The sequence below is a fragment of the Pteropus vampyrus genome, unplaced genomic scaffold, assembly GCF_000151845.1.
Source record: "Pteropus vampyrus isolate Shadow unplaced genomic scaffold, Pvam_2.0 Scaffold501, whole genome shotgun sequence".
Classification (NCBI taxonomy): domain Eukaryota; kingdom Metazoa; phylum Chordata; class Mammalia; order Chiroptera; family Pteropodidae; genus Pteropus; species Pteropus vampyrus.
In genome coordinates, this window is record NW_011889282.1 from 195076 (window position 1) to 206181 (window position 11106).

Genomic DNA, 11106 nt, shown 5'->3' on the forward strand with positions numbered 1-11106 from the left:
CCCAGCAACTACGGTTATCCTGACCGGTACGGTGACCGCTCAGAGTAACATTTTTAAAGCTTAAATACTTAGCACTTTTAGGGTTGTCTCGTGGTAAGTGAATGGCGAGTGGAGACAGCTGACCGCACGCCTCACGCCAAGGCCGGGAGAAGGCGTGAGCTCTGCAGACGCCAGCATCCCCGCCACCCCGAGAGAGGCGCCCGCGCTCGGCCTGCCGGGTGTGTGGAAGGGACCCGCATCTCCGTCGGCGAGAGGCCGGGAGCGCCCGCCCCACCAACCAGCTCTCGGACCTCGGGGTCCAAAACCATCTTTGCAGACCCACGCGCCTGGTCTCCTGGAGCTGGGCTCCCCACACTGGAGACGCCCTGAGGCTCCGCTTCAGAGAACAGCACGAGCCGCTCCCTTCCCAGCCCCTGCCCAGCGACCCCAGAACAAGCAGGGAGCCTCCTGGAACCCTACAGGAGGCCGTGCCAAGGCCCCTGGTGTCCAGAACCTGTCCTGGCAGGAGACGAAGACCTTGCGGGCACCCACGAGGGGGACAGGCCAGTCAACAGGAACAGGAGGCAATTTTCGGAGGAACAGAGACAGTGAAATTTATGGGCGCGCAGTCCAGGAGCGACGCAGGAGATCCGCTTACCTCCCTGGTAGTGGCCCGGGGCCTCCGTGGTTTCGTAGACAGCCTCAGGGGCGTAGGCCAGGCCCTGCTGACCGCCAGCCTCGCGGTAGTCGGCGGCCTCCCTGCTGTACACAGGCTCGGGCTGGCTTGTGGGGGCTCTGCAGCTCGGCTCGGCTTTGAACGAGGCCGCGTCCTGGGAAGAGGCAGCGAGACGTTTCACACGGCCCGCACCGGGTCACTGACACGAACCACCTTCCAGGCCCAGCTGGGGCTGAGGAAACAGCCCTGGGACAAGAGCACCACCTGCTGACCTGTGGGGCGCGCGGCACGCTCACGGCTGGACTGCAAGGCCACGGGCCCCGTCTCCTCCGGACAAGTCTCCCCGGATGCCGAGGGAGCGGACTGGAGGACTCGGGGCTGGGTCACGGTGTGGGGTATGTGCCGGGCTCCCCGCACCACCCTGTCCTACCTTCTGGCACAGCACCTCCGCCCGCTCTGCACCCCGTGGTCTGCCGGGCTGCCAATCACAGGACCCCCCCACCCCCCACCACCACCGGGGACAGCACGTCATCTCGGACTTCGCAGTGACTTTGCAGTGACTGGCCCAACTGTGAGACATGACAAGGGAATAGCTCGGGCCCCCTTTCCATTGGATTATGCGCTACGAGGCCAGGTGTCTGGAGGGACACAGCAGCTCAAGGGCAGGCCCTGGTGGGGAGGTGACCGGGGGCCGCCCCGAGGCCCAGGCCCACTGCCCCGCCCCAGTCTCTGCGGATCCTCGGCCTCTTTACACCTCAGGTGGGCGGAGTCAGTGTCTGTCCCTTGTGACTCAGTGATCTGTGAGTGATGGCTTCCAGGTGAAAGAAGACAGGTGTGTGACCCAGGATAGTGACTCCGGGGACAGAGAGGGGACGAGATCTGGGTCCTGAGTGGGCGTGGGCGTGGACGGTGCTGGCAGATGCGCAGCCCGTGCGGGAGACCCCAGACGCTGAGGCGGAGTGAGGGGGGCGGGGCGGGCAGCTCCCATCAGGAGCAGGTGGGGATCTGAGTGGGCAGGTCTTGGGGCGCAGACGGCTGGTCACAACGCAATGATGATGGGAGTGAGGAGAAAGGCCAAGGGCAGCCTCGAGACAACGCAGTGTCCCACAGGGGCTGAGGGACGGGAGAGAGCTGAGCGGGGCCAGTGCAGTACGGTGTCACGGAGAGTGAGTGACAGCTGGAGCCAAGGGGCGGGTTCTAGGAGGGTGTGCAGTCTGGTCACAGCAAGACAATCAGCGAGATGCAGCCCAGAACGCGTCTGACGTGCGGCGTCAGGAGGCCGCAGTGGGGGACAGCAGGCTGGGTGAGGAAGGGGCCCCTCGAGCAGGAAGCCCAGCCAGGGGCCGTGGAGGCCAAGACGCTTGACGTGCGCTGTGTCCCCCAGCACTGAGGGCGCCTCCCCGGGCCGCCCTCTCGACAGGCGCCAAACAGAGCGGCAGGGGGAGCCCCCTCTGTCCACAGGGGGCACCGAGCTGGCGAGGGTGTCCCTGGAGAGTCGGAGACTCGTGCACACTGAACGGCGACACCCACCTCGTAGACGGGGCTGGAAGGCGGCCTGTCCTGGGCCGGCTGCGGGGTGGGGGACGCCGGCGGGGTGTGCTTCTGGGCTCTGGCTTGCTCCTGTAACTGAGAACGAGCCGCCATCGGAACGCAGCCAGGCCACCTGGGTTCCCAACCGCGCGCTGGAGGGCGGCAGCCAGGCCTGAAGCACCCTCAGGCGGACGGGAGAGAAAGCGCCAGCACCGAGGTCAAGCACCAGGGGAGCAAGTTCGCCGTGCGGTGAAGGTCGCGGTCCGTCAAGCGTCCTCCACACACAGCCCTCGGCGGCCCAGTCCCCCGGCCGCCCCCACACGTGCCACAGGCCCACGCAGCTGCAGGGTCAGGAAGGCGACAGCACCACCCCCGAGGGTGGCCCCGTCTCATCCAGACTCAGTGACAGAGGCGATGAGATCTAGATCTGAGCTGCTGCTGTAATAGAGATTTTTGGGGACCCTAAAATGGGGTGCACGTATTTTGCACCTAGGCGAGCATGGACCTTTGGGGGCCAGAGGGCGGACTGTGATGGAGAGAGCAACATCGTCAAAGAAGTAGCTGTCCCGATCCCGTATCTTGTGACTGTGACCTCCACGGTAAAGGGACTGCAAACATGAGGAAGTTCAGATTAGATGAGCCGACTAAAGCAGGGGCTGGAAGGGGCCACGAGCAGACTGGGGGCCCCTCTGAGGCTGGAAAGGGCCCGGGAACAGGTTCTCCCCTGGAGGCCCTAGCGGGCACCTGTCACCTGTCAGAACCGTAGGATAACGAAGCCATGCTGTTCTAAGCCACTAAACTGTGGTCATTTGATGCAGCAGTCATAGGAACCGGGGCGATGGCCTGGAAGGGTGGGTTTTTCCCCACGTGACAGCTGAGCAAAGCGAGGTTCCCCAGTGGTAAGTGGACAGGCACCGGGCTGCAGAGCCGGGACGCACCCTCCCCCCGGCCAGGCTGCCTCTCTAACGGGGACCATGGGAACCTGGCAAAGAAAACCGTCCAGCTCCTGAGCCCTAAGCACGGCTGTGCACCCGTGTGGCTCTCTGCCTGTCCTGCACCACCCTGACAGTCCCAAGTTCACGCGCGCCCGGAACCGGCGTGGGCTGGACACCGTGGGGAGGGATGTTCTCTTAAAGGGGCTGCGCCTGGACTGGGCACCCAGGAAGCCTGCTGCTCTGTGACAGCCCCTCTCGCATCCGGCTGGGTACAGAGGGACTCCTCAGTGGCAGGCCACCAGGAGGGGACAGCCAAGCTTCTGGGGGCCCGTGCCGGGCTCCCACTTCTGGACGCGTGCTCTATTGTGAGCGGTGCTGTGCCGGCCGAGGATCACTCAGTGTAGAGAGGCCGAGGCAAGGGGTGGCAGGGGCTGGACACAGACGGACGACACAGAGGAAGGGACAGCACGGGAACCACAAAAGGAAGCTAGGTCGGGGTGCCCGAGCCTTTTCCTTCTCACGCAGCCCAATCATTGGGCAACGTTTGGATGCTGACAGGGCTCGGGGGCCGGAGCTAAAAGCCGGAGGCGTACAAGGGGGAAGGCATTAACTATTCCGAAAGACCAAAGAGCGGGAAAAGACGCCTCACCGCGGGCTTGTGTGCGTGCTGAACAGAAAACTAACAGGCATCTCAGCAAAAACCGTAAAGGAGAGAGACCTTCAAATGTTTCTAGCAATCTGAAACGTGGTAATTATATAAATTCATTATTCCTACGTCAGAGCACGTGACAAAACATATAGTCCTGAGCCGCACAACAACCGTTCGGCCAATGCTGGATCAGATGTATGCCAGTGGTGCACATACCTACCGCTCAGGTGTGCCACGCAGCCCAGGTGTGCGCTCCATCCAGGTGCATGTACCTGCCCTCTGAGATGTCTGCACAAGGCCAAAGCCGCCCACCGACATATTTCTCAGAATGCATCCTGTCACTAAGCAGCGCATGACTGTGTACTGGGGCTCAGGAAATTCGCTTCTGCCCGTGGCATATCATTTGCTCAGCCACCCTGTCCCCTCGATGGGGCTCTCAGGGCCCCCGCCCTGATTTTGGCAAGGAAACGTGCACTGAGTTGAGTAAAGCTCTGCAGCTTACGAACAGCATAAGCGATGCTTCAGACTCCGCTCCGTTTCACAGAGGACAGAGGATGTGCCCAGGTGCCCAGGTGCCCAGTCAGCAATTGAGAGAAACAGACCGTCCATCACATACACAGCCCACCCGGAGCATTAGGAGGGCGAGTCCCCGCCCACGCCCCACAGCCCGTCCCTCGCTTCTCCAGTGGGAAAACAGTAGCGTCCCATAGAAGAGCAGCAGGCCCGGGCGACAGCAGAGGCTGCAGAGGAAAGCCGATCGCTCCACGGGCCCCCCGCCCCGTACCCCACCTCCCCCCAGGAAGAGCACGGCTGAGGGGTGGCGGGAGCGCAGACCGCTGGGGAAACATCTGGAGCTCGGCGCGGGGAGGAGGGCAACAGAGAATCTGACAGGTCGGTGATGGCGGCACAGAGGCTCAAAGTCACCAGCACTGAACAGCAAGGTCAACTGCCTTGCATCTGGCGGTCAGGAGACCATACGTGTGGCTAAAGTTAGTCCTAAGAGCATGGCCTTGACCCTGAGTCCTATGTGTTTTCCACCAAGAACCTTCCAGACCTGGGGAGCAGGGAGCCGACCCCGACGCCCGGGGCGCGCATCCGCGGGGGGCGGCGGGCGGCCCGCGCTCACCTCCAGCTGTCTCCGGGCCTCCTCCTGCTCCCGCCTCTCCCTCGCCATCCTCTGCGCCCTCTCCGCCTCCGCCCTCCGCCGATCTTCCTGTTCCTTCTCCTTAGCGAGGTTCTCGAAGTTCGCTCTGATGTTGCTGGTTTTGCTGTTGACTGGGGGTAGGAGAGGTTCACGTCCGACATCAGACACCACCGCCTGCCCGGACCGCAGCCCCACACCGGGTGACCAGGGAGCCCGCCCGGCTGGGCCCACCCCCACGAGCCAGCTCGTGCCCTTCTGTCTGCTGCCGCCAGCAGGACCGACGAATGTCACAAGCCTCGTATCTGGTGTTTTCTACATTCCAAACATCACTATTCTTTACCGCCACACACTCAGGAGGCAAAAAAACAAAACAAAACAATTTTCTGTAGGGATTCTTTTGATAGAACGGCAGAAAGCACTGATTTCTAGAAAACTTCAGCCCCTGCATATGCATCTCTTCACGTTCAGTGTGCTGAATGCAAGGCCGGCATCGTCTCGAGGAAGAACCTGCCTGACCGGCCGAGCTGCACGCCGAACGCCCTGACTTATGCACGTCTGGGTCAGTGGCAAGCGTCCTCTCCCGGACGGACAGAAGAACCGCAGCGTCAGTGGGGCGACGTGGCTTTCAGGTCCAAAGAGAACGTGGGAAAACTCGGGTCAAGCACTACGAGCATAATTTCCCAATTTTACTTAAAGACTCTGTGATGAGACCGACGACAATATTAACGCACGCCGTTATCTGGGTAACGTATAAAGAAATGAAGTTCCACATCCGGGGCATCGGCGTAACTCAGGGATCCAGGATGTCCCGGATGCCCAGTGCGTGTGCGAACCGTGCTCTGCAGGGAGCCTGACCAGAAAACCACTAGGGCACCAGCTGCGGGCATCGACGCCGATGGCCGTGAGAACACTCCTCTCTGCGCCAACTGCGGATCTGGGCGAGGCCAGATTTTCTTCCTAAACAACCTGATTTGTCACAAGAGACTGACTGCAGAAGCAGCTCCAACAATGCAACTGTCTCGCATTGAGATTTACAGAAATGCAAAATGATGCCGCCCTCCTGCACTTTTTTGTTTTGAAAAGTTGTTTTCTTAAAACATATGATTAACACGTGATGGTTTTATCATTTTCAAATGAATTAGTATCGCTTTAAAGCCTGTTTAAATTCTAACCTAGTAAAGATCGGACATAACATAAACCACCCCAACGGGAGTTCTTGGGGGTCCTTGATGACTCTCAGGCATGAAGTGTCCTGAGACCAGGGAGTCAGAACCGCTGCCCCCCACCCCTGTCCACACCTCCAGCAAACAAAAGGTGACTCTGCTTCGTAGTTTCAATTTGCCACTTTCTATCCCATATACGTTTTCCCCAACGAAACTGTGCTCTTTGGGGCGGGGCCCCCGGAATGGAACGATGTGCTCTGCAGACCCCTGGACTGCAGGCTGCCTGTACACGCAGCGGCCACCTGCAAGGAGGGACTGTGAGCTGCCCCGCCAGCCGTCACTGGGAAAAGGCGCACGTGCGCTGGCTCCGGCGCAGGCGTCAGAACACGTTCCTCAGACCTTGGCCTTGCCATTGGGCTCACCTGGGCCAACAGGGCCGCAGGACACAGGACACTCCTAGGATCTGGTGCCGGTGGACGTGCCCTTAACCCAGCTCTGCACTGGGGAGCACCCCCAAAACAGACCCCCAAAAGGCGCCCTGAACTCCTGCGGAACCGTCCTTCGAAAGAGTGGCTAACTCTTTCCCGAGAACACACTCTGCCCACTACCCCTCTGCTCCAGCGTTTTCCTGGGGGCTCCGCGGTGCGTGGGGACCCCCACCCCCACCCCCCAGCGACTCCACGCCTCTGTGTCTGCTGGGACGTACCTGCTTCGACCGGGATCGTCTTCTGATACGTGGAGGACACCTTGGCGACATCCTCAAAGGTGGCAGCGTTCTACCAAGACAGGAGAGGCCCGGTCGGGAGAGCGGCCTTCTCTTCCGTGCCCTGTGATGGCATCTCCCTACGCGCACACTGAGGCCCGCCCGTCCCCCGAAAGGACCGACCAGGGAGCCCAGAGGTCTCATTCCTCTTCCGTTTTCCAAATTAACTGAGGCACGACCAGCTTAGGACGCACATGTGCTCGTGGTCACACGTGTCGGGATCAGAATAAACTATCCACAGATGGGGGCAGATAGGCGGAGATAGGATTTCTAGGGCCGTGAGGCTGATCTGCAGGACACTACATGGCATACTTGTCACTGTACCGCTGTCCAAACCCACAGAATGGACAACACCGAGACCCAGGCAGCTCCTGCACCTAAGGCCCAGGCTTCCCTGCTGTATGACATGGGGCTGGGGAGGGGGGGCGGGTGACAGAGAGGCAGAGGGGACGTGTGGCTCTCAGGGTTAACGAGGCAGCGCTAAAATGGGACACGGACAGTATCAGCCTCACGGCACGGCTGTAGGGGGACAGGACAGGGGACCCGTGACATACCAGAAGAAGCCTGGCACACATGTGAGCTGCCTCACTGCCACGGGGAGAAGGACACACATCTGACTCAAATGTCCGTCCATCTGAGGCCACCCACGGGACCGCACAGTGACACCAAGAGCTCTGCGACTTCCCGGACCGACCGGGGAGGGGGGAGATGCGAGCCCCAGGGCGCGACGCGCTCACCTTGTCCATGCGGTCCTTCTGCACGCCGTACTTCCCGCCGAAGCCTTTGGCGTAGTCTGAAATGCAGCAGGACACAGCACGTACCTCAGGGCGAGGACGGGCGCGGTGCCCACAGGGACGCAGGCCAAAGGGCCCGAGACGCCCGGAAAACACGCCCCGAGCAAAAGAAACGAGAAGCCCCAAGCGACGAGCCCTTCCTTGCAAGGCGGGTTCTGCTCCCACCGAGTTCAGGCAGGGCGGGCAGAGGGGCGCGCGCATGCTTCCCACGTCCTCCCAAGGGACAGCGGTGAACCGAGGGGACGCAGAGCCCCGCAGAGCGCCACTCACAGCACGGGCTCCCCCGGCCCCCGCGGCCCTGCCGTGCAGAGCGCTACTGAGAGGCTCAACTGCTACGTTTCTCTTGCTTTTTAAAAGAAAAAAAAAATTCCTTGGGGAAATTCTGCCAGCCAAACACTCATATCACAGCGACACAGATCTAGCTAACGGTCACACTGTCACGCAGTACGGGGGGACAAGACGCCACTCGTCTTTCACTCGCGTGTCGGGTTCTAACACCCAAGTCCGAATTTTGACAGTAGTTAAACAACTGCTCTAAGGAAAAACGCGTTTACCTGTGAGACAACCGACATGTAACCCTGAAGATTTCCTGTCTCTTTTTAGCTTTATGGACACACCGCTCGGCTCTATGTGAAGTTATGCATAGATGACGTCATCAAAAAAAAAAATGATTAACAAAAGCAGCTCCCACCCCGAGCCAAAACACACCACCGCGAATGAGACAGACACCGTATGTGCCCCTCACTGCCACGCCTGGGGCTGAAGGCCAGCGGTCTGACTGAACCCAACACGTCTCCCACCTCGGAGGCAGTAAAGCGGCTTAGTCTGTTCCTCACGGAAGTCACGGTCAATAGCAAGACCTCCTGCAAAGGCTGCTGGGAGACCAGACGCCCCATTCCAGAAACTGGCCGCAGTAGGGGTCTCGAGTGACATCACCTGCCAACTACAACCACGTTTCACCCAACACAAATCCCAAAGCTTATGAGGGGAAAAATGAACGGGGGAAGAGGGGGTGCGAGTTAGTATCGCTCCACCAACAAGCTGGGTCCAAAACGCCAAGTGTCCCGACTTGGCTGTCCCGGGTGACTTGGAAGGCTGAGCCCTGAAGTCTGTGCTAGAAGTGGCTGCTGGGGGAGGACTGGTGAGCACCTGTGCCTTGCTGAGACTGGTGCTTGGCCGGTCCCTCCTCGTGATCAAACCCCACAGCGCAGGCGTCCTGCCTCTCGGACTGAACACCAAATCTGCCTCCGAAACCAGCCTCACAATCTGAAAATCCACAAGCGACAGTGGACAAGACACCAGGAGGAAACGCAGGTCGGTTAGACCAGAACGAGCACGTGCAGGAAGGAGTCAGGCACGTGCTTCAGAGGCGGCGGGCGCGCTCCCCGGCTCGGGGCTACGGAGCCAGCTGCCGGCGTCACAGGCAGTCAAGGGTGCGCGCGGAAGGTTAGAGAACACACTTAAAATCCAGACACTTCAGTCCAGATCTGAAAACAGGTTAGCTGGGAACTGTACTGAAATAACTCAGCAAAGCCAGTCCATGCTCCGAGGTCTGTCTCGGGTCCTACCCGGGCTGCAGACGAGACAGCACATCTCTGTGCACGTGAAGAGAGACAGTCACACACGGCCTTCCACCGCAGCGGTCAGTCCCACCCCCGGCTGCCGGCTGCGGGTGGCGTGCGTCTGCGGCACACTAGAGGCCTCCCCTCCCGCACGCTGCTCTGCCTGGGGCCAGGGCACCCTCTCGGTGGGCACATTATCCACGAGAGTCCCTGGGGTAGGGACACCGTCACCCCTGGGGCTGCACCGTGAGGGCGGAAAACAGTTCTCCCAGAAATGCCGCCAGCAATGGCGGCTTCGTAAGCAGGACAGGCTGCCCTGAGGACAACCCCAAACAACGAAGACAAGACGACGCTGCTGCCACACAAGCACAGCGAGAGAGTGGCAAGTTAAGGGACCCGGGCACGAGACCCGGCCCCCCGGAAACGCCCCTGGGGATGGGACGGGACCAGAGGGGACGGGAGGGGACGGGAGGGGACCGGACGGGAGGGGCCGCACCTTTCTGGGACTCATGCAGCTGCAGCTTCTCCTGGTGATCCCAGCCCAGAGCACACTTGTCTTGTCTGTCTGTCTGCACACCGAATTTCCCTCCAAACCCTTTCACGTAGTCTGCACGAACGAAGGCCACAATCCGGAATTAATGGGCAGCTTGGGTGACAGGCAGAAAGCACGTTTCCAATGCAGTGAACACAAGCGACTGGCCAAACCCGACCTTTCTCTCCCAGACCTTTGGTAAAACTTTGGGTCATATTAAGAGGACCTTATATAGGACGTTTGGAGAGAAACCTAACCTATGATCTCAGTATCGTGAATCAACACAGACAGCATCCCACATCAAAAGCTCCAAGGCCCGCAGCTTAAAATCAGCACTAATGAGCCACCACAGTGCCACCATTTACAAACAGACATGCCACGCACGGCTGTCAGAAGTGACACTCCTGGGGTGCGAAGGCCCCAGAAGGTGTGAAGATGCTTCCTCATTGAACAGCGGTGTTTAGCTGTCTTACAGCTGTGCGTTTAACCGCGGAGACACCACGCTGGGTGGCAGGCTACGGTCTGGTTTCCACTCCCGCGAGCACCTATCCCGTTAGCAGCGCCCGCAGGCGAAGAGAAAACCGAAACCACCTTTCTGGGACTCGTGCTTCTCCGTTTTGCCTTGATATTCAAAGCCGACAGCGCTTTTGTCCACCTTGTCCTTGTCGATGCCATACTTGCCACCGAAACCTTTGGAGTAATCTGAAAACGAGAGAAGCACTGTTTACGCACCGGCCACGGAGTCAGTCAGTCTGCGGGGCTCTGGGCGGCTAAAGCGAACCGAGCAAAGCAAAACCCCCTAGGCCTGCTGTGAGCCTGCTGAGTAACAGGCAAAGCGTTTTAAGGTGCCATCCACGTGCATAACAGAAACGTGAGAAACAGTCACTAGCAAATTAATGACAGGTGCCCTTTGCTCCTCAGACGGCATGAAGTCGGTTTACCACGAGCCTGTGCGGGCAGGACGCGTGGCAGCAGGCCCCACAGGCCCCCGTACTTCCCCGGCCGCAGTGAGCAGCGGAGTGCCGGGGTGTCCCCCAGGAAACAGGCTCGACGTGCGGCATCTCCAGGAATACCAGCAGCTCCTGGTGCGGCGAAGCCGGACCCCGCCTGGACGCGTCCGCCGACTAGGACGCGAGGGCCTGGGAGGGGCCTGAGGGTGCCCCACGCTCGCTGGTGCCCCCGACTCCCCGAGGCAGCGCTGGCTCTTCCGGGGGTCACAAGGAGAAAGCCTGGGCAGCGTGGTGCGTGTGCTGGGCACGGGCACGCAGGGCCCGGTAACGAGACCAGCAGAGAGAAAGCAGCCGAGCCTGAGTCATCGGGCCGCAGGTGGTGGCTGCAAACTGCGTGACAAGGAAGGGGCCATACAGAGGCGGGCCCAG

General features: G+C 60.4%; 1 protein-coding gene and 1 long non-coding RNA gene across 2 annotated transcripts in view; both read right to left on the reverse strand.

Annotated features, from left to right (window-relative positions):
* CTTN (cortactin) overlaps nucleotides 1-11106 on the reverse strand; it is a 34649-nt gene that overhangs the window by 6967 nt on the left and 16576 nt on the right. Inside the window, exons 8-14 of the mRNA XM_023524846.1 lie at nucleotides 10319-10429; nucleotides 9692-9802; nucleotides 7577-7632; nucleotides 6783-6852; nucleotides 4896-5044; nucleotides 2186-2281; nucleotides 638-809 (exon numbers count right to left, since the gene is read on the reverse strand). Of these exons, the coding sequence (XP_023380614.1) occupies nucleotides 638-809; nucleotides 2186-2281; nucleotides 4896-5044; nucleotides 6783-6852; nucleotides 7577-7632; nucleotides 9692-9802; nucleotides 10319-10429 (765 nt within the window). The remainder of the gene's footprint in view (nucleotides 1-637; nucleotides 810-2185; nucleotides 2282-4895; nucleotides 5045-6782; nucleotides 6853-7576; nucleotides 7633-9691; nucleotides 9803-10318; nucleotides 10430-11106) is intronic.
* On the reverse strand, nucleotides 5253-6775 carry LOC111732863. The gene is made up of 2 exons (XR_002777745.1): nucleotides 5662-6775; nucleotides 5253-5577 (listed from the first exon to the last, which is right to left on the reverse strand). It is a non-coding gene; the product is annotated as an uncharacterized LOC111732863 (long non-coding RNA).